Below are 23,407 nucleotides of genomic sequence, written 5' to 3' on the forward strand. Positions count from 1 at the left end.
GTGTAAACGACTTTGTCCCTCCCCCCTCACCCTGCATTACGTTTCACGTCCAAGTCATCGTTTCTCCAGTTTCCAGAAATCAACCAAGTGTTTTATTAGAAAAGAATGCAATCATTTATTGTATGCTATGTATATCAGTTAGAGATGCCACTTGAGGGGACGGAGCCCTCGCCTCATTTTCCAAGAATGCCAAGAAAAGGATGGAAAATAGGTGTTCTTTACCATACATATCTAAGAGGAAGGAAAGGGAAAAAACCCCTCCTAAAATTGGTCAAAAGGCCATTTCCATAAAAATACAGTTTTTGCTACTACCTCCTTAGGATAAATTCTCCATTATACTCCCCCTACCCAGGGTGTGAATATATAACTTACACTTTGGGCTTCCCCAGCGGGTGATGAAGTGACTTCATTGACCTGGCAAATATTACAAAATATAGAAATAATCTTTTAATACAAAAAAAGGGTGGTCCATTTTTTAGCTTAAAGAGTTTTATGCAAAAAAAGCATGGAATTATAAATTAACTCATTGAATTCAAATAAATTATCCAGCTTCAAAATTAAACTAATTAAACCAAATAGTTTTCAATTTGGCTAGACACTAAATATTATATGATTATCATCATGTCCAAAACAATTCAATAGAAATGGTAAAAGGTTGTCATCAACAGTATGTCTCAAGATTTCAGCACAGCAACACTGGCAAATATGCCTCCCATTAAAATTATCTGTTTCAAAATCTATATAACTAAAATATTGATTTCTTCCAAGAGCTCTTTTAAAATCATCCTCCATCCTTCTTTTATACATTAAAAATTCTTTGTATAAATTATCTTTGAAATTATACAACGATAAGTCGTTTTCAGAAAACCAGGTAGTTTTGTGCTGATGAGAAACTTTGAAATGTTGTTCTTGAAAAATAGAGTCAGATGATTTGGATCTAACTAAATTTCTTCCATCTTCTTTTTCTTCTTTAATAGGTATCGGCTCCAATCTTGTCATCATACCTTTAAATAAAATCCGGCCTTCAAAAGGAAGCCGAAAAAATGACTCCCAATCAAATACACCAGAAACATAATCAACTTCCAAAGCTGTTGCTAGCTCCGGGTAATTTTTCAATGTTTCAAAAACGGTTTCATAAAAATATTTTGGTTTCCGAATAGCTTTTTTCTCATGATCATAAATTAAAGATTTACGATTTGCATAGGAGTCTAAAAATAGATCATCGATTTGCTGAGTATATTTAGAATCCGTTAAGATGGTTTCCAGTTTTCCAGCGACAGACACTGGGATCAAGTCAATTTGTTTTATTGATGCCTTTGAACTTCTTTCAGAAGTAATATTATTTTCACCAGAACGACTCGGCTTCAAAGATTGTTCATTATACTCATCGGCACCTACAAAATACCCAAAACTTTCTAAATCGTATTCCGAGCTTTCGTCTTTCACAAGTATTCCTTTTACATCTGATTTAGCAGTAGACCGTTGGTTACTATCTGAAATGGAAGCTGTTTTTCCTTTACGTAAGCTAGAAGTTATAGCAGCAGATGTTGAAATTGACTTAATTTTGGTGTCTACCGTATTAGAATGTCTTTCAAAAATTGCACCAATTTCATTAAAATAGCCCAACCTTAAGGAACGTTCATCACTGACTGAATGGCATTCAGAATTATCATCTTGTGTAGGAACTCCTGTTTCGTTAAATACGTGAGCCGCATTGTTATTTTCATTAAAGCAGTCAAGGCTTGAAGAAAACCTATCGTTTTCACACTCACTCAAATAATAAGTCATACAATCTGAATCGTATTCTTTACCCCCATTGTCAAATAAGGTCCAATTTCCTTTAGATTTGGGAAGAGTCTTAGCTGCAGACTTTAGGGAAGGATTAATCTGCATCTTTGCCGTTTTTAGATATTTTCCAAAAACGGTGTTCAACCTTGAGGAACATCTTTCATTCTCACTTTCTGCATCAACTTCGAAACTTGCGTCTTTTATACAAGGTTCTTGTCCATTACATTTAAAACTAGGGAGATTTTTTTGTACTAAACTATTTTCTTGCAAAGGAACACCAACTTTGGAAGAACAAGAAGATTCTGTGGCTGGCTCCATGTATCCCGTCCTTAAATTATCTCCAAAAAAATCATTCATACATTCGAAAGTATTATTTCCAGAGGGCAACGGTAGAGACCTTGAGTCCCAATTGGATGCACCATTTCCATTAATCTTCTTCTCTTTCTTTACAACAAGACATGGGGAAGATTTCTGACAATAATTAGCATTAGTAAAGATCCCGTCATTAGTTCTACTCCGTGTTTCAGAGACACCACACTTTGAAACGTCTATAATATGCCTGTTCGAGGGTCTTTCACTCCTTTGGCCATGTGTTTGATTTTTAAACCTTTTGCCAGTTGTTTGCCAGCAAATTTCATTGCCCTTTTTCCCAAGAGGATCATAATAGTTTGACTTTTTCCCAAATAATTCTTTATATCGTCTACAACCGTAAACCGCTTTAAGATTATTTTGATTTTTCATTGCTTGTTCATATTTTAACAATCTGTCATGAAAGCCTGGATCTGCATCACCATTTTCACTTTTTAGATTTAGTCTTGCTTCCTTTTTATACCTCCTTTCTCTAACTATTCGTATCTCTCTTTCAACTAAAGTTTCTTCTTTCGAAATCTTCTTAGAAGCAGATACATTAGCAATGGAGTCCAAAGAATCTGCTAAATTGGCCTTTTGCCAACATTTTCCAGATCTTGCAACAGACAATCCTACTAGACTCTGTCCTTTAGTGAATTTATCCAGCTTTTCTTTCATTGAAGGGCAGTACACTTTGTCATTTCGTTGGATTTCTTTACCAATTTCTTTCCGTTCATATGTACTATGATCGAATTCATTAAAGCCTTCACCTAAATCGAAATGATCAACATCTAAAACGTCTGAATCACTGGACCATTTCTGGTCAATTTTTGGCAACTCAGCAGCAACATTAGCTTTCTTTCCAATTTTAGAAAGGTCTCTGTACCTATAACGTAAGAGTAGTCTCATACCTGTGTCATCAGCTCCGGTTAAATTTCTTTTCTGTTCCATCAACGCCTTCTTCTCTAATTCGCCGTGGTACGCCACATTGCTGTAAAAACAACAAATGACAAATATAAATAAAAAATGTCTCTTTTCACTATAATAAAATTCTTGAAGTCCTCAAAAAATAAAAGATTAATTTATTTGGTAAATTAAAATTTGTCTTATCATTTTTTTTCTTTCCTGAGTGACGTTATAATCTTTATAATGCACCTTTTTTTGTCTCACTCATTTAGTATCTAAGGCCATTCGATACCTTAGAAACCATTTCGCAAAACTCCGCGTCGGCTGGCCATCTCAAAGACATAGGGTCCATTAGCAAGTTTTACGAGCACCCCAGGAAACTCCCCAATATTTTTGCAAAAAATTTATCAGGGATACTAAATGTGTCAGCAGCTCAAAAAGCTAACGAGAGTCAAGTTTAAAATAAAAAAATATAACCTTTATTATATATTATATTTCAATTTTAAAAATAATAAAAAAATCTTTCATTAGATTTTCAGAAGTGTTGTCTATTCAATGTACCTACAGCATAAATAATATGTCCCCTTGCGTGGACAAGGAATTCAATCAAAGTAGGTAGCATCATGGAGAACTCCCAAATATGTCAAATTACTTAAAGGATACTTCCCTTGAGCTGACTTTTAACCAGAGGCGCCATTTGGGGGGGTGAGGGGTTGGCAAATGCCCACCCCAGATTTTCCAGGGGGCCTAAGCTTCCACCACAAATGGCCCTTTGCCGGCCATAATAATCCATTATGTCAACATGATCCCTTCTGTCCAATTGATTTGAATTTCTACATGCCTATTAACCAAAGAGCGTAATTACTTGACGACCCTTGGGGCAATTACGCTATTTGCTATTAATTATTGTAAACTTTGAAAGTAGGTAAGATACACAATAAAAATCTCGAGTTCTGTCAAATGCCCATTTCCTAGATGATTACGCGACACGAAGTGAGTCGGGGGGGGGGGGGCAAGATGGAGTTTATGCCCACCCCAAGATTTGGTCCAAATGGCGCCTCTGCTTTTAACATTTCCCAAGCAGGGATGCTATAATATTTTCGAGGACTACCCTTTCCTAAAGTTAAAAAGAAAACTGTTCCATTAAATCAAAACTAAATTCAAGATTTCTAATGATTTACGTTTCATTAAATCTGAATATCTCTCTCTCCAGCAGAAAACGGGAAAAATTAAATATTTTTCTAAGATTTCCATGAAAGTAGGAGTCGGCTTTTAGTTTTCCGCTATTTGTTCAGATCTCTTATCCAAGATGTAGAAGTTATGGCAAGTTCTCCAATCAATTCTAAATAGTTTGGCCACACAAACTAAAAAGGTTTAAAATGGACGAGATAGAGCGATTCTTTATGGTTCCGCATACTATTGAATAATTCACATGTCTTGACGCCATATTACTGTAAAAAAGAGATTATAAAATATAAATAATGTAAGCCCCTTCCTCGCTCTAATAAAATTTTCAAAACATTGAAAAGAGTGAATAGTTTAATTTGTTCAATCGATTCAATTTTTTCTTCTCATTTCCTTTCTTTGCTGAGTGATTTTACCATCTTTATAATCTTCTTCTTTTTTTCTCTCCGATTCAGTGCTAAAACTCCCTTCTTTACATCATTTAGCCTTTGTGAGGACTAAGTACAGCATATTCATTGTATGTTTATGTTTATTTTAATTCCATTGTACGTTTATTCAATTATACAAAATTTTTAATTTGAATAAATCTTTATCCTTATTTCGGCATTAACAAATTGTTAGACAAAAGAAAAAAAAAGTCGTGCAAAAGTACATAAAAATCAAAATTATATATCCGGACTATAATTTCAGAGGCACGCGTCCTACCCTTAGGATAAGGGATCAGAGGTTTTTCCTAGGGGGGCGAGGGGGTGAAGACAGGACAAAAAGCTCTTTTCAAGATGAGTATTCATCATATTTTTCGAGCAGATTCCTTTTGGGAAATGTTAGGGAAAGACGGGTTCCCCCACTCACTATTTTTAAGAATGAATAATTTGGCAAATAAAACATAAACTTGAAAGCTTGTCCACATTTTATTAGTGTTTTTTTTTTCGTTTTACTAATTGGCTTATAGTAATTTCGACTTGACGATAATTCCAGAGGTATCATTTTGGATTTTTGGGGAAGGGGGGGATGGCAAGTACCCATATAATTGTATTTTTGCTAAATTTTCAAGAAAGTTTCCTTTTTTGGTGAATAAAAAATAATCATTATACCTCAAATATTAAACTTCATTAAACTAATATATAAAATATATATTTAACTTCAAAATAATTTAAAAATAAAACTAAATAATACAATTAACAAATAAAAACAATAAGAAAATAGTCAAAACCACAAACAAGAAAAAAGAGTAATTACTAATTATGGTTAGCGTAGGCCTACTTAGAAGAAGCATACGGGATTCATCTTGAACAGGTTTTCACCCTTTTCATGTATAACATAAGGCTGCAAGTGCATTTCAAAGGTGTATTTTGAAAGTAAATGGTTTGTCTCCCAGCTCCAAATACTAATTCAACCACAGGTTATACTGCTTTAGTTTTCATTTAATCCCAAAAAGGTGACACGACCTTAGAAAATTGTTAATATACAAATCTCTCGCTTGACAAGAAAAACTGGGACAGCAACACGTGCCAAGGAATAGAGGAATGCAATTTGTACTTGTCAAACTAATTTCTAGAAAACATCAACAATTTCTATCTCCCCACAGGGGATACTGATTCCCCAGAGCCTGGTGTGCATCTCCGAACACCACAGTTACCGCAGAGTTCCCCCACGCTTGGCATAGTCCCCAAAACGCTTGACACAGTTCAACCACACTTGGTACGCGCCACCTGGTGTACATAATTTCTGAAAGAGCGACCCCTTGCGGGTTGAAAACAAAATACAAAATGACGGCAATAAAAAAGATCACACTACATTCCCATCGGCTAAGTTTACACTTGAGACTGCCAAAAGTCTACCACGTGTTGAAATTATTCCAAGCTCTCGAAGGGTAAATAAAACTGTCAATGATAAGCAAGGCGGGCAGAATACCGTGGAATAAAAGGAATGATATTATCAAGACAAGACATCTTAGATAAATATTTCAGATAAGTTTCAAGCATATGCTAACCCGAGGGAGCGCACACTAGGAATACGTTCCAGATACGGCAAGGAGTTAATAATAACAATAAAAATTTAATTTTTTGTTCCAGGCGAGAGAAGAAAACAGATCGAGTAGCCGCTTTATAGTCATAATTTTGTTTATCTTCATGCTGATCTCCCGCCGGTTCCACAAATGGCGGTGGAGCTTTGAAAAGATGGCCTGAGCTTTGTTGATTCTGTTCTACCAGTCAAGGTTACCGCCTCCAAGAGAGTCTATTAGTGAGCCAAGATAAATATAGCTATTGGCTTTTTCAAATTGTCGTTCGTAAAGCACAAGCTGATAATCCAAGTGTATGTTTAGGCCTATAAATTTAGTTTTGGACGTTTTGATCTTCATACCCAGGAGCTTAGTTTAATTCTCAATACTTGTACAAATGGTGGATCAATAGCAAGAGTGTCGTTGTCATCTGTGTAGCCCAGGTCAGACAAATTAATACCCAAACTCATAAAATCCCTATCAAAACACGAGCGCTTTTTCTGGAATTCAGGTTATACAGTAGTTTGACAAAACAGGGGACAATATGCACCCCTGTTTGACACCGCTTTAAACATTAAAGGGCTCAGTTTCTTCCCCCAGCCCTCTTACAGTCGATTTGTAATACTCATAGTAGGCCTTCAACAGCTCTTTGAATTTAACCGGCGTACCATCTTCTACCATGATTCGCCAAAGGTATTCTCACGTTACAGAGTCAAAAACAGCCATAAAATCCTGAAACGTCTAAGTTGTGGGGAGGTACTAGCGTTGCACTGTTGCAGATGACGAGAGGGAATTTTCGGTCAGTGCACCTTGTCCCTCGCCCTCTCAGAAATCCACATTGATTTTCACGTGTCTGCTCACCCCTTGCTCCTTCGGACTTTTGACCAACTTTGCGTCCTTTGATTAGTCGTCTCTGATTAGTTGATCAAGTGATGTCGAGTAATCAGCTTCATTCAATCAAAGCCCATTTCAGAATCCTTTTTGCTCAAATTCGACGCTTCTGGTACAGTGTCTAATACCCCCACTATACATGCACATGCACACTGGTCCAAAATATCGATAGTTGGGTGTTCCATTTTAAAACGACTTTCATGCTTGTGGATACGTTCACCACCATTTAGATGTCACCATAGGCGTTGAGAGCATGGAGGTATAGCCTTGCATTAAACTAAGTGTAGAATTACACAGAAAAGACAAAAATATTCCAATTCCTCGTAAAACTATCCAATAAACACTATCGATGACAAGAAAAAGATGCAAAGACATCATGGAATGAAAAAAAAATCCAACTAAATAGAGAAATAAAAATGGATTGTAATACTCATGACACTATAGACAGAAAGAGCAAGATGGGCATAGAGAAGGGGTAAGAGAGAGAAAAAGAAGGAGGGAAAGTCATTTTAAACAGTAACCTTTCATATAAAAATCACACCCTTTAGGTGGGTTTAAAGGGGGATGGGCTCATATCATAACACCAGCGACCTAAAAAAGTGTCGAATCTAGCTCAAGAGTTCAACGAAACCACAATTAGATCAAAGGGTAAGCTCTGACTCCCCTTCACCAGGCATAAGCGTCAGTGAAAAATTTGCTTTTCATTTACAAAGGGAAAAGTAATAGGTTAAAGGTCTAAGCCCCCACCCACTCCTATCAAAATGTGCATTTGTTTTTTGTTTTTTTTTAAGCGAGACATAGAAGTTCTTCCTCTGTTATCCTAAGCTTGTAAAAAGCTATTTTATGGGCTGATATGAAGGTTATTTTTTACATAGTTTAAAAGAATAATTAAAGATGGAGGAGTTTAGCAGAGGATAATATTGTCATACTAGTATATAATATCTACATATCATAAAAGAGTGTAAGTTTAGAAAAATATTACTTACCTAATTATTTTCGTATTTGCTTTTATTCGTAAAGTTTCCGGGTCATCAGCGACTTGTGTGAATTTTCCTTTTGCCTTTTCAAAATCTTCATGGTACTTCACCTAAAAGTAAGAACATAACATATGATTATACATACCATGCTGGTTTCGCGAGGGAGGGGGGGGTGTTCTATTGGTTGACCCACTTCCACAGAAGATTGAAAAATTGAAAAAGTGTGCATTGAAGAATGCACACTTTTCGATTTTGACTTTCTCGTCCAAGGAACAAAAATTCACTGATCCTGTTTTAAGAGTTGAGCCAGTGTACACCAATGATTATTGTGTACACAAAGAAAAGTGCTTACGAAATTCAAAATCAAATAAGTTTAATTTTTGAACTGAAGTTGAAAGAAACGTAATAATTACCAAAAACATGTTTACCTATACATACACTCACAAAACATACTATTGGGGTTCTCTTTTAAACCGGAATTTAGAAGACTATTTTGTTTTCTTATACATATTTTTCCAAAAAGATTTTACGGAATTTCACGTTTCAGACATATCGACTGGAATTCAAAAAGTGACTTCGCCTGCCACGTTCGCTTGACAGGACACCCGAATTTTGATAGCAATGATATCTTAGTTCAGCCATTGAATTTAACGTCACCTGCTGAAAAAAAAAAGATTATTTTAGGCAGAACTTCATTGCGTTTCTGTTTCGGATCTGAGTAGGAATTGCATTTTTTTTTTTTAGAAGGGGGCAAAAATATTTTCTTCCAGTCCCCCAAAAAATTGTGTGCTACGATTTTTTCTGATGTATGCATGATTTTTTTTCTTTTTTATTTCTTTTTTTCTATGATATGCTCTACTGCTAATTATAAAAGATATTTCTTAAAACTCCAATTGTTCGTTTTTTTTTTTTTTTACTGTGAGCGTGTTTTTGCTTTGGGCAGCTTGCGTATCATACTCCTGTCTGTACACTAATTATATTATTGACAATTATGGGTTTAGCAAACAATATGTTTATCCCAAAAAGGGCTTCCGTAACTGAAAGGTTGTTATTTAAAAACAATACTGGCAACAAAATGGCTAGTATATGAACTATTTTACTGTCAATATAAATACATGCAACAATTCTAAACAACAAACCTGGGATTGTAGCTTGGTATTTTCGGCGAGCCGCCTACTTTCTGGTGTTTCAGAGACGGTGGTCGCTTTCACTTTTGGTATATGCCTAGAAATAGATTTAACTTGTAAAAATTGCAAGAAGTAAAAAAAAGGTGGAAAGTGGAAACAAGAGACAATTGCCAAAGACCAAGGAAGAAAACTTATTATCTCCCTCCTCGTCCAATTTTTGAACGTGGGCGTGGGAGGGGCCTAGTTGCCCTCCAATTTTTGGTTACATGAAACGGGCACTAAAACTTTTAATTTCCGTTTGAATGAGCCCTCTCACAACATTCTAGGACCACTGGGTCGATATGATCACTCCTAAAAAAAAACAAAAAAACATCAAATAAACACGCATCCGTGATCTTTCTTCTGACAAAAACCACAAAATTCCACATTTTTGCAGATAGGAGCTTGAAACCTCTACAGTAGGGTTCTCTGTTATAATCTGATGGTGGGATTTTCATTAAGATTCTATGACTTTTAGGGAATTTCCCCTCTTTTTTCGAAAATAAGGCACATTTTCTCAGGCTTGTAACTTTAGACGAGTAGGACTAAACTTGATAGAACTTATATATTTAAAATTAGCGTAAAAATTGTATTCTTTTGATATATGTATTTGTATCAAGATTCCATTTTTTAAACTTTCGGTTACTATTGGGCCGGGTCGCTCCTTACTTACAGTTACTCCTTACTCAAAACATTTCTAGAAGAGCTAAGATTTTTTAATGTAGTTTTTTTCGGAAACATTCAATATTTTCCCTTAAATGTAACATAATTTTGCGCGTTTTGTAAATGTTCGATCTTCTAAGGGAAAACACTCGACTCCTGTCACCCCCATTGGTGACCTTGGTACAAGTTATGACGACGGGATATTTAAAATCATAAAAAAAAACTCAGCGTAAAAGCAGGGATATTTAGTACAGGAAAAATAAGTTCTAATATTCTTGAATTGATTGCAATCCCTCTCGTCATTTTTATTTCTATTTTTCTGTCAAGAAAGAAACAGTTTACATTAATGTAGAGATTAAAAAAACAGTCTGGAAGACCGTTTTTCATAAATTTTTTGGCAAAAAAAAAGCTTGTACCTCCAAACAGATTAGAAAGTAAGATAATTGTTTTTTCTATTACCAATAAATTAATAATTGAAAATTGATATTTAATTGAAAAATTGATAATCCATAAATTAAAAATTGAAATACCGGAACTGGACTATGCTACAGTTCTATAAAAATTGAAATGTTATGACCGTAGCATGTTAGACTTCAACAATGCCAATTTTTTTGGGGTGTTAGGATTTCTTTTATTTTAGTGCATTTGGTCGTTTGTGCGCAGTCGTAAGCCACGAACGATAGTGCAAAATCGACTAAAAAACGTGAGACAAAAAGTACAAAAATGCAACAATGAGCAGATCTGAACGGTTCATACTTTAATCATAAAAAACTTCTTCCAAAAAAGAAATTTTACAAAGAAAAGCATTTAGCTACATTTATCCAAGGATACCCAGAAATAGAGTCAAATTATAATTCAAACTATAAACTATTAGTATGGAGATCCGAACTTGCTTGAAAATTAGGAAAATTGCCCTTTTTAAGGTGGAGGGGTCGCAAAGTGATAAACTTGGGTCAAGTTAATTAATTTCATGTTGTCAGGTTGTCTTGTAAAGTCAGACTACTTGAGGTTGTTTTGTTGTTACCTACCTTGCTTGTTTTGGAACTCTCTGGCAATTATTTTTTGTTTTTCCTCATTTGGGAAACCTTAAAATTTAGTCTCTTGGACAAGCTACCAAGGGCAAGGACAGCCTAAAGAAATCAGAAAAGACTTATTAGCCTAGTTAAAGTAAGGCCGAGACAGCTTGTCTCTGCGAAGCGTTAAGCTGGTATAACTTTTTCAGAATCACTTCAAAATGTTGAATTTTACTTTTTTGTAATAGTCTATCATACTAAGTCAGTACTGGGGCAAATAGTGTTCTTACTTTATTATCAATTTCTTTTTTTTTCACATTATTGTGAAAATCCTTGACTGTGATGCCCAGTAGGCCTTACTGTCCAGTAAAGAATATGAAAAAAAAAGAGCCAAACATCGGCATTGGAGCAACCGAAATTCTGTTGGCAACAAAATGTTCAGAAAAATTTGCTTAACAACAAATTCAATATTGGCCAAAATCACCAGTGCAAAAATATCCCATTTTAAGGGAAAAAGAGGGAAAGGGTGTGAAAACCTCGAATTTATATTTCTGCAATATTTTCTGGATTGAAAGGTCGTTTCCTATTAACTCGAGTCCAGGGAGACTGAAAATGATATCAAAATTAGAAAATTCCATCGCTTAGTGCCCCATTTCTAAGGTCAGAGGGGGTGAAAAAGCAAAATCTAAATTTGTCCGGTATTTGGTGGATTGAAAGATCATTTCCTATTATTGAGGTCTGGAGAGACTGAAATTGACATCAGAACTGAAATTCTATCCCTTAGTACCCCATTTCCTCCTTATTCAAGGTCAAATGGGTAAAAATGTCATTTGTGGTATTATAACAATATAAAAAATGATTTAAAAATATATAGTTGAAAAGTTGTTTTCTATTAATTGAAGCCCTAGGAGACAGAAACTGAGAACAGAATTGGAAAATTCCATCTATTAGTATCCCTTTTCCCCTTTTTTAAAAATTAAATAAAAAAAAAACTAATTTTTTTAGCTGAAAGTAAGGAGCGACATTAAAACTTAAAACGAACAGAAATTACTCCGTATATAAAATGGTTTGTCCCCTCCGCAATCCCTCGCTCTTTACGCTAAAGCTTTTAATTGTTTTAAAAAGCAGAATTGCGGCAAAGAGTCAAATTTTTAATTGTTTTAAAAAGTAGAATTGTGACAAAGAATCAAACTTTAGCGTAAAGAGCGAGGGATTGCGGAGGGGACAAACCATTTTATATACGGAGTAATTTCTGTTCGTTTTAAGTTTTAATGTCGCTCCTTACTTTCAGCTAAAAAAATTAGTTTTTTTTATATTTAATTTCTGAACGTTTTTGATTTAATGCATGTTTGGTTTTGGCTCTCCGCACATAAATTATTAAAATGAAATTTTTATATTAATTCTTTTTTTGGCTAAATGGCTTTCTCTTAGTTTTGATCAGACGATTTTGAGAAATAAGGGGTGGAGAAGGAGGCCTAGTTGCCCTCCAACTTTTCGGTTGCTTAAAAAGACAACTAGAACTTTTAATTTTTAACGAACGTTTTTATTAGTAAAAATTATACGTAACTTATAAATTAGCAACTTACGTAACAAACTTTCATAATCTTATATTTTTATTATGTATACAAGGGTATACATAATTACACTAAATCGTGTAATTATTTACTTTATTTAGTAAATAATAATTTACTAAATAAATAAATTTACTTAAATATTATTTAATTATTTACTTTACACTAAATCGTAAGTTTTGTCCCAATTCTTTAAGAATGACCCCTGAATCAGAAAGGCCGTAGAATAAATAGTTGAAATTACTAAAAATACTTTAGCATAAAGAGCGAGGTATTTATCTCCTCCTAAATACCTCGCTCTTTATGCTAAAGTATTTTTAGAACCCCTCATATGCGTTATAATCTCTGTTCGTTTTCAGTTTCAATGCTACTCCTTCCTTTCATTTGAAAAAACGTTTTCATGTTTATTTTTCATTATTTTCTTATAGTAATGCTAGAAAATCATGCGCCCTTTTCCTTGAATTTTTCTTCCCCCATGACAGATTCCTCCAACATAGCCCCCTCCCCTCAGCCCCACCCCCCCCCCAAACAAAATAAAATCCCCCTGAAGACGTCTGTACACTTCCCAATAACCATTACTATATGTAAACACTGGTCAAAGTTTGTAACTTGCAGCCCCTCCCCCAGGGATTGTGGGGGAGTAAATCATCCCCAAATACATAGTTATTATGGTTTTTGACTATGCTGAACAAAATGGCTATCTCAAAATTTTGATCAATTGACTTTGGAAAAAAATGAGCGTGGGAGGGGGCCTAGATGCCCTCCAATTTTTGGTCACTTAAAAAGGGCACTAGAACTTTTCATTTCCGTTAGAATGAGCCCTCTTGCGACATTCTAGGACCACTTGGTCGATACGATGACCCCTGGAAGAAAAAAAACAAAAAAAAAAAAAAAAACAAATAAACACGCACCCGTGATTTGTCTTCTGGCAAAAAATACAAAATTCCACATTTTTGTAGATAGGAGCTTGAAACTTCTACAGTAGGGTTCTCTGATACGCTAAATCTGATGGTGTGATTTTCGTTAAGATTATATGACTTTTAGGGGGTGTTTTCCCCCATTTTCTTTAAATAAGGCAAATTTTCTCAGGCTCGTAACTTTTGATGGGTAAGACTAAACTTGATGAAACTTATATATTTAAAATCAGCATTAAAATGCAATTCTTTTGGTGTAGCTATTGATATCAAAATTCAATTTTTTAGAGTTTTGGTTACTATTGAGCCGGGTCGCTCCTTACTATAGTTCGTTACCACGAACTGTTTGATTAATATAATAAAGTATTTTTTCGAATGTAGCTGTGGAAAACCAGAACAATGGTATACCAAAAATTGTACGGGGAACATGAACCAATTCGACACAAATTTCCTCAACTTTTTAGAAGATAAGGAAGATGATTCAGTTTCTACTTGAATTACGCATTAAGTGAGTATATTAGAAGATATATCTGTGTATTAAACAGTTCGTGGTAACGAACTGTAGCAAGGAGCGACCCGGCTCAATAGTAAACGAAACTCTAAAAACAGAATTTTGATGCTATAAGATACATCAAAAGAATTGGATTTTCATGCTGATTTTAAATATATAAGTTTCATCAAATTTAGTCTTTGTCATCAAAAGTTACGAGCCTGAGAAAATTTGCCTTATTTTGGATAATAGGGGGAAACACCCACTAAAAGTCATGGAATCTTAACGAAAATCGCAACATCGCATTCAGCGTATCAGAGAACGCTTTAGCAAAAAAATTTCAAGTCCTATCTACAAAAATATGGAATTTCGTATTTTTTGCCAGAAGACAGATCACGGGTGCGTGTAAATTTGTTGTTTTTTTTCAAGGATTATCTTATCGACCAAGTGGTCCTAGAATGTTGCAAGAGGGCTCATTCTAACGGAAATGAAAAGTTCTAGCGCCCTTTTTAAGTGACCAAAAAAATTAGAGGGCATCTAGGCCCCCTCCCACGCTCATTTTTTCCCAGAGTCAATGGATCAAAATTTTGAGATAGCCATTTTGTTCCGCATAGTCGAAAACCATAATAACTATGTCTTTGGGGATGATTTACTCCCCCACAGTCCCTGGGGGAGGGGCTGTAAGTTACAAACTTTGACCAGTGTTTACATACAGTAATGGTTATTGGGAAGTCTACAGGCGTTTTCAGGGGGATTTTTTTGGTTTGGGGGTAGGGTTGCGGCGAGGGGGCTATGTGGGAGGATCTTTCCTCGGAGGAATATGTTATGGGGGAAGAGTAATTCAATGAAAAGGGCGCAGGATTTTCTAGCATTACTATAAAAAAAAGCAATGAAAAAATAGACATAAAAAAGTTTTTTCAATTGAAAGTAAGGAGTAGCATTAAAACTTAAAACGAACAGAGATTATTACGCATATGAGGGGTTCTAAAAATACTTTAGCATAACGAGCGAGGTATTTAGGAGGAGATAAATACCTCGCTCTTTATGCTAAAGTATTTTTAGTAATTTCAACTATTTATTCTACGGCCTTTCTGATTCAGGGGTCATTCTTAAAGAATTGGGACAAAACTTAAGATTTAGCGTGAAGAGCGAGGTATTAACGAGGGGACAAACCCCCTCATATACATAAAAAAATATAAGAATATAAAAGTTTGTTAGGTAAGTTAATTCTTAAGTTACGCATCTTTTTTACTAAAAAACGTTCGTTAAAAATTAAAAGTTCTATTTGCCTTTTTAAGTAACCAAAAAATTGGAGGGTAACTAGGCCTCCTTCCCCACCCCTTGTTTCCCAAAGTCGTCTGATCAAAACTAAGAGAAAGCCATTTAGCCAAAAAAAAAAGAATTAATATGCAAATTCTATTTTAATAATTTATGTGCGGAGAGCCAAAATCAAACATGCATTAATTCAAAAACGTTCAGAAATTAAATTTAAAAAAAGTTAGTATTTTTTTAACTGAAAGTAAGGAGCGACATTAAAACTTAAAACGAACAGAAATTACTCCGTACATAAAATGGGCTGTCCCCACCGCAATCCCTCGCTCTTTACGCTAAAGTTTGACTCTTTGCCACAATTCTACTTTTTAAAACAATTAAAAACTTTAGCGTAAAGAGTGAGGCGTTGAGGAGGGACAACCCATTTCATATACGGAGTAATTTCTGTTCCTTTTAAGTTTAATGTCGCTCCTTACTTTCAGTTAAAAAAAAACTATTTCTTATTTATTTAATATCATGTTAACAGCGAAGGAGAGGCAAGGATATGCTATCTTGTTTATCAGAAAACTAATCATTGGTTAATAGGTCATATAAGACTTCCACTCCTCAGGAGTAGCTTTTCCCACAGACCTCGGGACTTCAGTCCTGAGTTTAGGATCGTGGCAAAAGCATATATATATATATATATATATATAAATATAAAATACTACCTTCAAAAATCCACTAAATAAATATATATATTATAGTTATTTAAGTTTTTTCCAACCCTAAGATTTTTTTTGCATATGGATCTTGTGATATTGTTAAATTCTATGTGGCAGCCTTGGCTAGATAAAAGTCGATCAGTTACCATTCACTTTATGTTAAATTAAAAAAAAAAAAAATCAACAAAAGGAAGGAGCAACATTACAACTTAAAACGAACAGAAAATATTACGAACATGAGGGGGCTATCCCTTCTTCAACCCTTTCTCCTTAAACTAAAGTCATAAAGTTCTTTACAAATACGTCTCATTCAAGTTCAACTGGTCGTGTCTTTGACTTGTCTATCTTAAAGAATCGAACAGCTCGTGGTAACGAACTTTAGCAAGGAGCGACCCGTCTCAATAGTAACCAAAACTCTAAAAAATGAGGAATTTTGATACCAATAGCTACATCAAAAGAATCGCATTTTAATGCTGATTTTAAATATATAAGTTTCATCAAGTTTAGTCTTACCCACCAAAAGTTACGAGCCCGAGAAAATTTGCCTTATTTTAGGAAATAGGGGGAAACACCCCCTAAAAGTCATAGAATCTTCACGAAAATCACATCATCAGATTCAGCGTATCTGAGAACCCTATTGTAGAAGTTTAAAGCACCTATCTACAAAAATGTGGAATTTTGTATTTTTTGCCAGAAGGCAGATCACGGATGCGTGTTTATTTGTTTGTTTGTTTTTTTTCCACACGGGTGATCGTAACGACCCAGTGGTCCTAGAATCTTGCCAGAGGGCTAATTCTAACGGAAATGAAAAGTTCTAGTGCCCTTTTTAAGTGACCAAAATTGGAGGGCACCCAGGCCCCCTCCCACGCTAATTGTTTTCCCAAAGTCAACGGATCAAAATTCTCAGATAGCCATTTTATTCAGCGTAGTCGAAAAATTATAACTATTTCTTTGGGGACGACTTACTCCCCCACAGTCCCAGTGGGAGGGGCTACAAGTTACAAACTTTGACCAGTGCTTACATATAGTAATACTTATTGGGATGTGTACAGACGTTTTCAGGGGGATGTTTTGGTTGGAGGGATGGGTTGACAAGAGGGGGATATGTTGGGGGAACTTTCCATCGGGGAATTTGTCATGGGGGAAAAAAATTTCCAAAAGGGAGCGCAGGGTTTTCTAGCATTATTTAAAAAAAAAACAAAGAAAACATAAATATGAAAAGTTTTTTCAAATGGAAGTAAGGAGCAGCATTAAAACTTAAAACGAACAGAAATTATTACGCATATGAGGGGCTCACCTCCTCCTAATACCTCGCTCTTTACGCTAATGCATTTTTAGTAATTTCAACTATTTATTCTACGGCGTTTGTGATTCAGGGGCCATTCTTAATGAATTGGGACAAAATTTAATCTTCAGTGTAAAGAGAGCGAGGTACTGACGAGGGGGTGAACCCCTCATATATGTAATAAAAACATGAGATTACAAAAGTTCGTTATGTAAGCTAATTTATAAGTTACGTTTATCTTTTACTAATAAAAATATTTGCAAAAAATGAAAAGTTCTAGTTGCCTTTTTAAGTAACCAAAAAATCGCAGGGCAACTAGGCTTCCTCCACCGTTCCTTTTTTCTCAAAATCATTCGATCAAAACTATGAGAAAGCCATTTAGCCAAAAAAAAATAAACTTGCAAATTTCGTGTTAATTATTCCTCTATGGAGAGCCAAAATCAAAACATGCATTGATTCAAAAACGTTCAGAAACTAAATAAAAAAAGAAGTTTCTTTTAGCTGAAAGTAAGGAGCGACACTAAAAGTTAAAACGAACAGAAATTACTCCGTATATGAAAGGGGCTATTCCCTCCTCAATGCCCCGCTCTTTACGCTAAAGTTTGACTCTTTCTTTCAACTCTACTTTTTAAAACAGTAAAAAAATTTAGCGTAAAGAGGGGGCGTTGAGGAGGGAACAGCCCCTTTCGTATACGGAGTAATTCCTGTTCGTTTTAAGTTTTAATATCGCTCCTTACTTTCAGTTAAAAAAAAATTTGTTTTTTTTTTATTTAATATATTGTCATAGCTTGGAAACAAATCCTTCCGCTTTGCTAGCTTATCAATTTTTGATTTCCCAGCAATGATTGTCTATTTTAGTATTTTTTAACCCGCTGTATCAAGGTAGGGGGGCAGGTTTCCCGGGGTTTAAATCATCCATCCCCCCCCCAAAAAAAATTTCTCTTAACTACATAACAAAAATGCATGTAAAGAAATTTTTCGTGTCTTGTATAAGTTTTTTTTCCCTGGATACGTCCTCATATTTAACAAAGAATTTTTGATAGGGCAGCGGGTAATCTAGTTAAGGTAAAGTGTAAACAAAGAAATGGATAGGTAGTATATTTTCCCAAATTAACCTAATGGAGTCATTTAGATCGACCCCCATTCATCCTCCTGTGTCTATATTAAAAAAAAGAAGATGCGATAACCTACTAGTGTACAATTCTCTGTTACCAGATTATATTCCAAAATATTTCTAGGGGAACAAGGTTGCTTAATAATATGTTAATGGATTCAAAGGAAAATTTGGGACGTAAAAAGAAATAGCTTTACACTTCGATAATTTTTTTTTACTTTTTGACCTTTATTTCCTTTTACTATTTTGTTTCCTCTTATTAGTCCGTGCTCTGGCATTCTAGATCATGGCGTAATCGTTGAGATATTTCTTTGAAAAGTTGTGAAAATTTTGTATGGATCCTACAGTCAAGATCTTTATATACTCTTTTATTAATTGGTAATTAAGGTGATTAAATAGTAATATTGCACCAAAACTTTTTGTTTATTTCGCAATTGAATCTAGGAAATTCGATTCATTAATTTGGTTTTGCAATAATGTTATACGGAATTTGTCGCTATTCCAAATACTTTTTAAAGGGACTTAATTAATAATTACTAATGAGTATAGTAGTTAATGTGTTCAAAATTTGGATCAAATCTGGCTTTGATCATACGAGTCTCCAAAGCAGTACCCAGATAGAGGGTTGCTCTGGGTTTGATCCCTCACCCGAGATTAAAAAATCATAAAAAACACAAATTGTTGATAAAATATATTAATATCGATTGTTGTTTTCCCAAATGAAAATCCTGAGTACAGCTTCGTCCAAATTCTATTTAATCCATTTTATCCATTTAATCCATATTATAATTAATCCATTTAATCCATATTAATCAATACAGTTGGTTGTAACGAATTGTACAGTCTTGCTTTTTGTCGCGATTCTTTAAGAAAGACAGCTCAAACACACCACCAGTTGAGTTTGAATGAGAAGTATTTGTAAAGAACTTTACTTTACTTATACTTATGTTTTCGCAAGCTAATAGAAATTTGTTGGCTAATACTATTAATTAACAAATGGACAGCGGAACTAGGCCTTAAATGAGTGTACGTATGAATATATGGGTGATGTAAGTTCGTGGCCGTAGCTAGGGAGGGGCAGGCAATGCCCACCCTTGTCAGTATTGAAAATAATATATTTTTCTTGAGATAAAAAGTTCTTCCATTTCTTGTTAGATTAACTTATAATCCCTGACGAGCACCAGTTTACCAAATATTATTTCAATCATAACAGCAGTTTCCAAGAACCCTTTATTAGATGCACTATCATGGTAATTATACATAATGTGTACCAGAACTAGGTGCCTTGTTCCAAATTCGAATCTACTCTGCATACTCACTTCTCAAGTCACCCCACCATGGGGTGAAATGTACTCGATAAATCGGGATTTGTTTGATGGTTCAGTTGTTGATGGAATTATCATCGCAAAATGATTTCTTTTTTCGCCGGTTTGTTCACCCCTTGGGGGAGAAAATACTGTTACTGTGTATGTTACATTTCCACAGTTGATTGATTGAGTCAGCTATACTTAAAATTACCAGAGCAAACCATACAGAGGACCTAATGCAGAAGACCAATTGTTGTGCCTTTTTAACTCGCTAGAGTGGCCAAATTTAATGGCCCTTGCAAGACTGTCGGAGTCTGCTGCTTCATTTCGGATGAGTAGAAAAATAAAAGAAAACGATTTTTAAATTCATTATTATGAATAGCATTGGTATACGGGACCGAGAGTAAGACTCCAATTTTGGTTAATTATGTTTAGAAGCAAAGGATGAGCTAAAAAAAAGTATGATTTTATTTGGCACCTAAGGTGAACAATATCTACTTTGGCAAATCGCAAGCTTTGTTACTTGATTCTTTTATCGGTATGAGAATGTTTCTACTTTAAATATGATTTAAAACTTTTCTTATGATAGCTTTGTGGTTTCCACCGCTAGTGTTTATTCCTTTCAATTTCCTATTGTCTATTTTGAAAGTAGTGACCAATAGCAGTAATTTCATCAACAATCTTACACAAGTGATGTTTGGTTCAGGTTCTTTTACTAAGTTAAACATGAAGGAATTCAAGGATATCACGTCCTTTTTTTTTCAATATAACCTCAACGACACCTGCTGTTATTGAAAAGGTGACAATATATAAGTCCTTGTTCTTCTCTGTCGCCTTGATAAGCACCAAGGACATCGAAAGAAGATCCTGCGAGAAGCGAAATAGGTGCAACAGAAGTGCGAGTACAAGAAAAATTTCTCCATCCAACTACCGAAAGGCAAACAGCTGATATAGACAGAGTATCGGAAGTAGTTACGTTTCATTCATCAGAAACTTTTGTTGAGAGTGGTGTTGAGAGCGTTGTCATCTTTCTCCGCAAGGGTGGTCAACAACAAGGGCCTCTGAATCTGACAGCAGAATTCGAGCCTTGTCCAGCAGTTTCCCGAGACTGTCATTACACTGGAACTTGGGTTTTCCTCTTGGACGGTTCCAGCCTCTACTGATTGGATCCAAGTTATAAGGAATCCAAGCCGGAGTGATGGCAGGCAGCCTCAAATGTCTAAACCAGCGGAGTGTCCACTGGTGTGAAAAGAGAGACTGGGAACTAATACCTCGCAGGTGTTCATTGCTGAAAAAGAAAACTGTTCACCAGTTTCCCTCAATTCTCCGAATCCACTAAAATTGTATCAAGAGCATCAAGACAGCACAGGCAGTTCCATTCATCAAGATCAAATAGACTGAGGTTCCAAGGTTCTTCATTTTTGTAGCACGTTTGTTCACCGGCTTCATCCGGACATGGCTCAGCGTACTGAAAACGGTAGAGGCTTTGGCTGAGTGAGCAACAACTCCTGGTCTATACAGTCGTCTGAAGATATAATAGAACCGAAATAAGTGAATGATCAGTCAATGAAAGGGTCTGGACCTTTCCAGGCCAATATAATTTACCAAAAACAGAATTTGGCAGCAATTTGAGATCTTTTTTGTCTTAATACAATCAGAAATTTATCTGTTTGAAGTACAACAGAGAGAAAGACAAGGACTACTGTTTTACTTCATTATGGAAAGAGTTCATGACCACCGCGAAGGATTTGTGAAAATCAAATACAAAAACTGGAAGAAACTGGGCGATTGAGTAAAACAAAAGTGCCAAATTTTGGCACTTTGGCACACCAAAAATGCATAAAACGAACCCTTGTACGTCAGGATTTGCCTTTAAGAGGGCATCAAGGGGACTCCTAATCCAAGAATAGGGATAATTTCTTGGAATTAAGTCAACTTTTTTCAAAGTACGACAACAATTTTGAGACGCACTTTGAAAAACATCTGAAATATGGCAGCCTACATATCCAAATTGAGATCACCGATATGATATCACGCCTAACTAGAGAGCTAATCGTGAACTACGCCAATCTTTAAGCTTTAGACTGGAAAATTCGTTAAATATGGAAGGAATAAGCTAAAGACAACTTTGATATGTGTCTCAATTTAGAGAAGCTATCTTTGACTGACTCTTGACATGTCAAGCCCCAAGTTTTTAGCTACCTGACGCCATGACAATTGTCTTTAAGACCAGTTTCAAGCGGTTTTTTCCAAGCTTGTATTCTTTCGAAATTCCTCTCAAATTAATACGTTTTTGAAAAACGTTCGTTCATATTTATGTTTCAGCAGGCTAATAAAATTCTTGGCAAAGATTGCTGGTTAACAGTCTGACGGTGGAAATGGGCTTTAAATGGGTGGTCAAATTATCAAGCAGGAATATTCTGTTAATATGGAACGAATAAGCTAAAACACTCCTTTGATAAGTGTATCAAGTCTCTATGTGGTTGAAGTTATCGTTGGTTGACTAATGCCATACTAGGCTTTAAGTTTTTAGCGGACTGGTGCCATCAGAAGAGTCAATCTGTCTAAAGTAAGCAAAATATTCTCTTCCCCACTATTCCCAAAATCAATTTAAACTATTACTCACAGCTTTGTATTTCTTTTAAATTGCCTTACAATTAAAACGTTTCTGAGAGTTGTTAGCTAGCACTTCTGTTTTCCATATCTACTATTACTAATAACTCACCACAGCATTAAGTCACCTGAGGCCAACAAAGCTACGCAAGTTCCTCCTCCGTCCGAATCTATTCAAAGCCTCCCTCTTTATATCCTCCCTGGAAGTTCCAATTTCCCGTAAATCTTTCTTTACGACATCCTCCCATCCCAACCGCAGACGACCTGATTTCCGTTTAGCCCTAGACAGTTGGCCGAAAAGGGAAATCTTTGGCAATCTGCCATTTTTCATCCGCACAACGTGTCCTAGCCATCTCAACCTTTCTCATGTTATAGCCCTAGAAAGTGGGATTGAACTACACTTTTCGTACAGTCTACTGGTTTGAATATGGTCAGTCGGTGGGGTAACGAAACAATCCATAGATGCTAACAGGTAATTGTTTGCAGACATTGCTAGTTAACAATTTGACGGTAGAGTTCAAGCAGGATGAACATGGGGATTAATAAGCTATTGCGCAACTTCAAGAAGCACGTTAACCTGGACAAACCTTATATTGAGAAACAGGCTAAATTATTTAATTAATCATTTATTTTTCAGTTCCAAAAGCCATAGTAATTGGAATTTAAATAAGAATTATTAGAGCTAAATTAGATCAATACAAAAAAATAACAATTTCCAATTAAACAGCATAAATCAAGCATATATACGCTAAAATATTGTTACGCAAAATGAGCAAAAAAAATGGCATGCATCCAAAGTATTTAGCCTACACAAAAAATAATATCAGGAAAATGCAAAACCCAAAGCATCTATTTCAAAACTTACGCTTCACAGTATGGCAATTTGTTGAATCCTTTGTAAGTTTTCATATTTAAAGTCATCCCACATGTTTGGCATTTGAAACATGTTTTGTGCCAAACCTAGAAAGGAAAAAGTAAAGCAATACAGAAGCAGAAAGAGGTTCTACCCTTGGAGGTGGGGGGGGGGGTGCCAGGGAAGTTTTTTTACGAGAATGAGTGAAAAACAAACATTTTATGCATTATTTCTTAATTTTTACGGGGACTCCATGTTGCTGGATTGTCGAATTAAGACAACTGCAATTTGTTACAAGGCTGATAATGCAGTCCCAGCACACACGCGCACATTTTTACCAGGGTG

General features: G+C 35.3%; 1 protein-coding gene across 1 annotated transcript in view; it reads right to left on the reverse strand.

The window, feature by feature from the left end:
- The window catches only part of LOC136037545 (LIM and SH3 domain protein Lasp-like), a 96,523-nt gene that overhangs the window by 58,726 nt on the left and 14,390 nt on the right, over window positions 1–23,407 (reverse strand). Inside the window, exons 2-5 of the mRNA XM_065720268.1 lie at window positions 23,075–23,169; window positions 9,237–9,321; window positions 8,107–8,207; window positions 3,048–3,127 (exon numbers count right to left, since the gene is read on the reverse strand). Of these exons, the coding sequence (XP_065576340.1) occupies window positions 3,048–3,127; window positions 8,107–8,207; window positions 9,237–9,321; window positions 23,075–23,169 (361 nt within the window). The remainder of the gene's footprint in view (window positions 1–3,047; window positions 3,128–8,106; window positions 8,208–9,236; window positions 9,322–23,074; window positions 23,170–23,407) is intronic.

Source organism: Artemia franciscana, chromosome 17 (assembly GCF_032884065.1).
Source record: "Artemia franciscana chromosome 17, ASM3288406v1, whole genome shotgun sequence".
NCBI lineage: Eukaryota > Metazoa > Arthropoda > Branchiopoda > Anostraca > Artemiidae > Artemia > Artemia franciscana.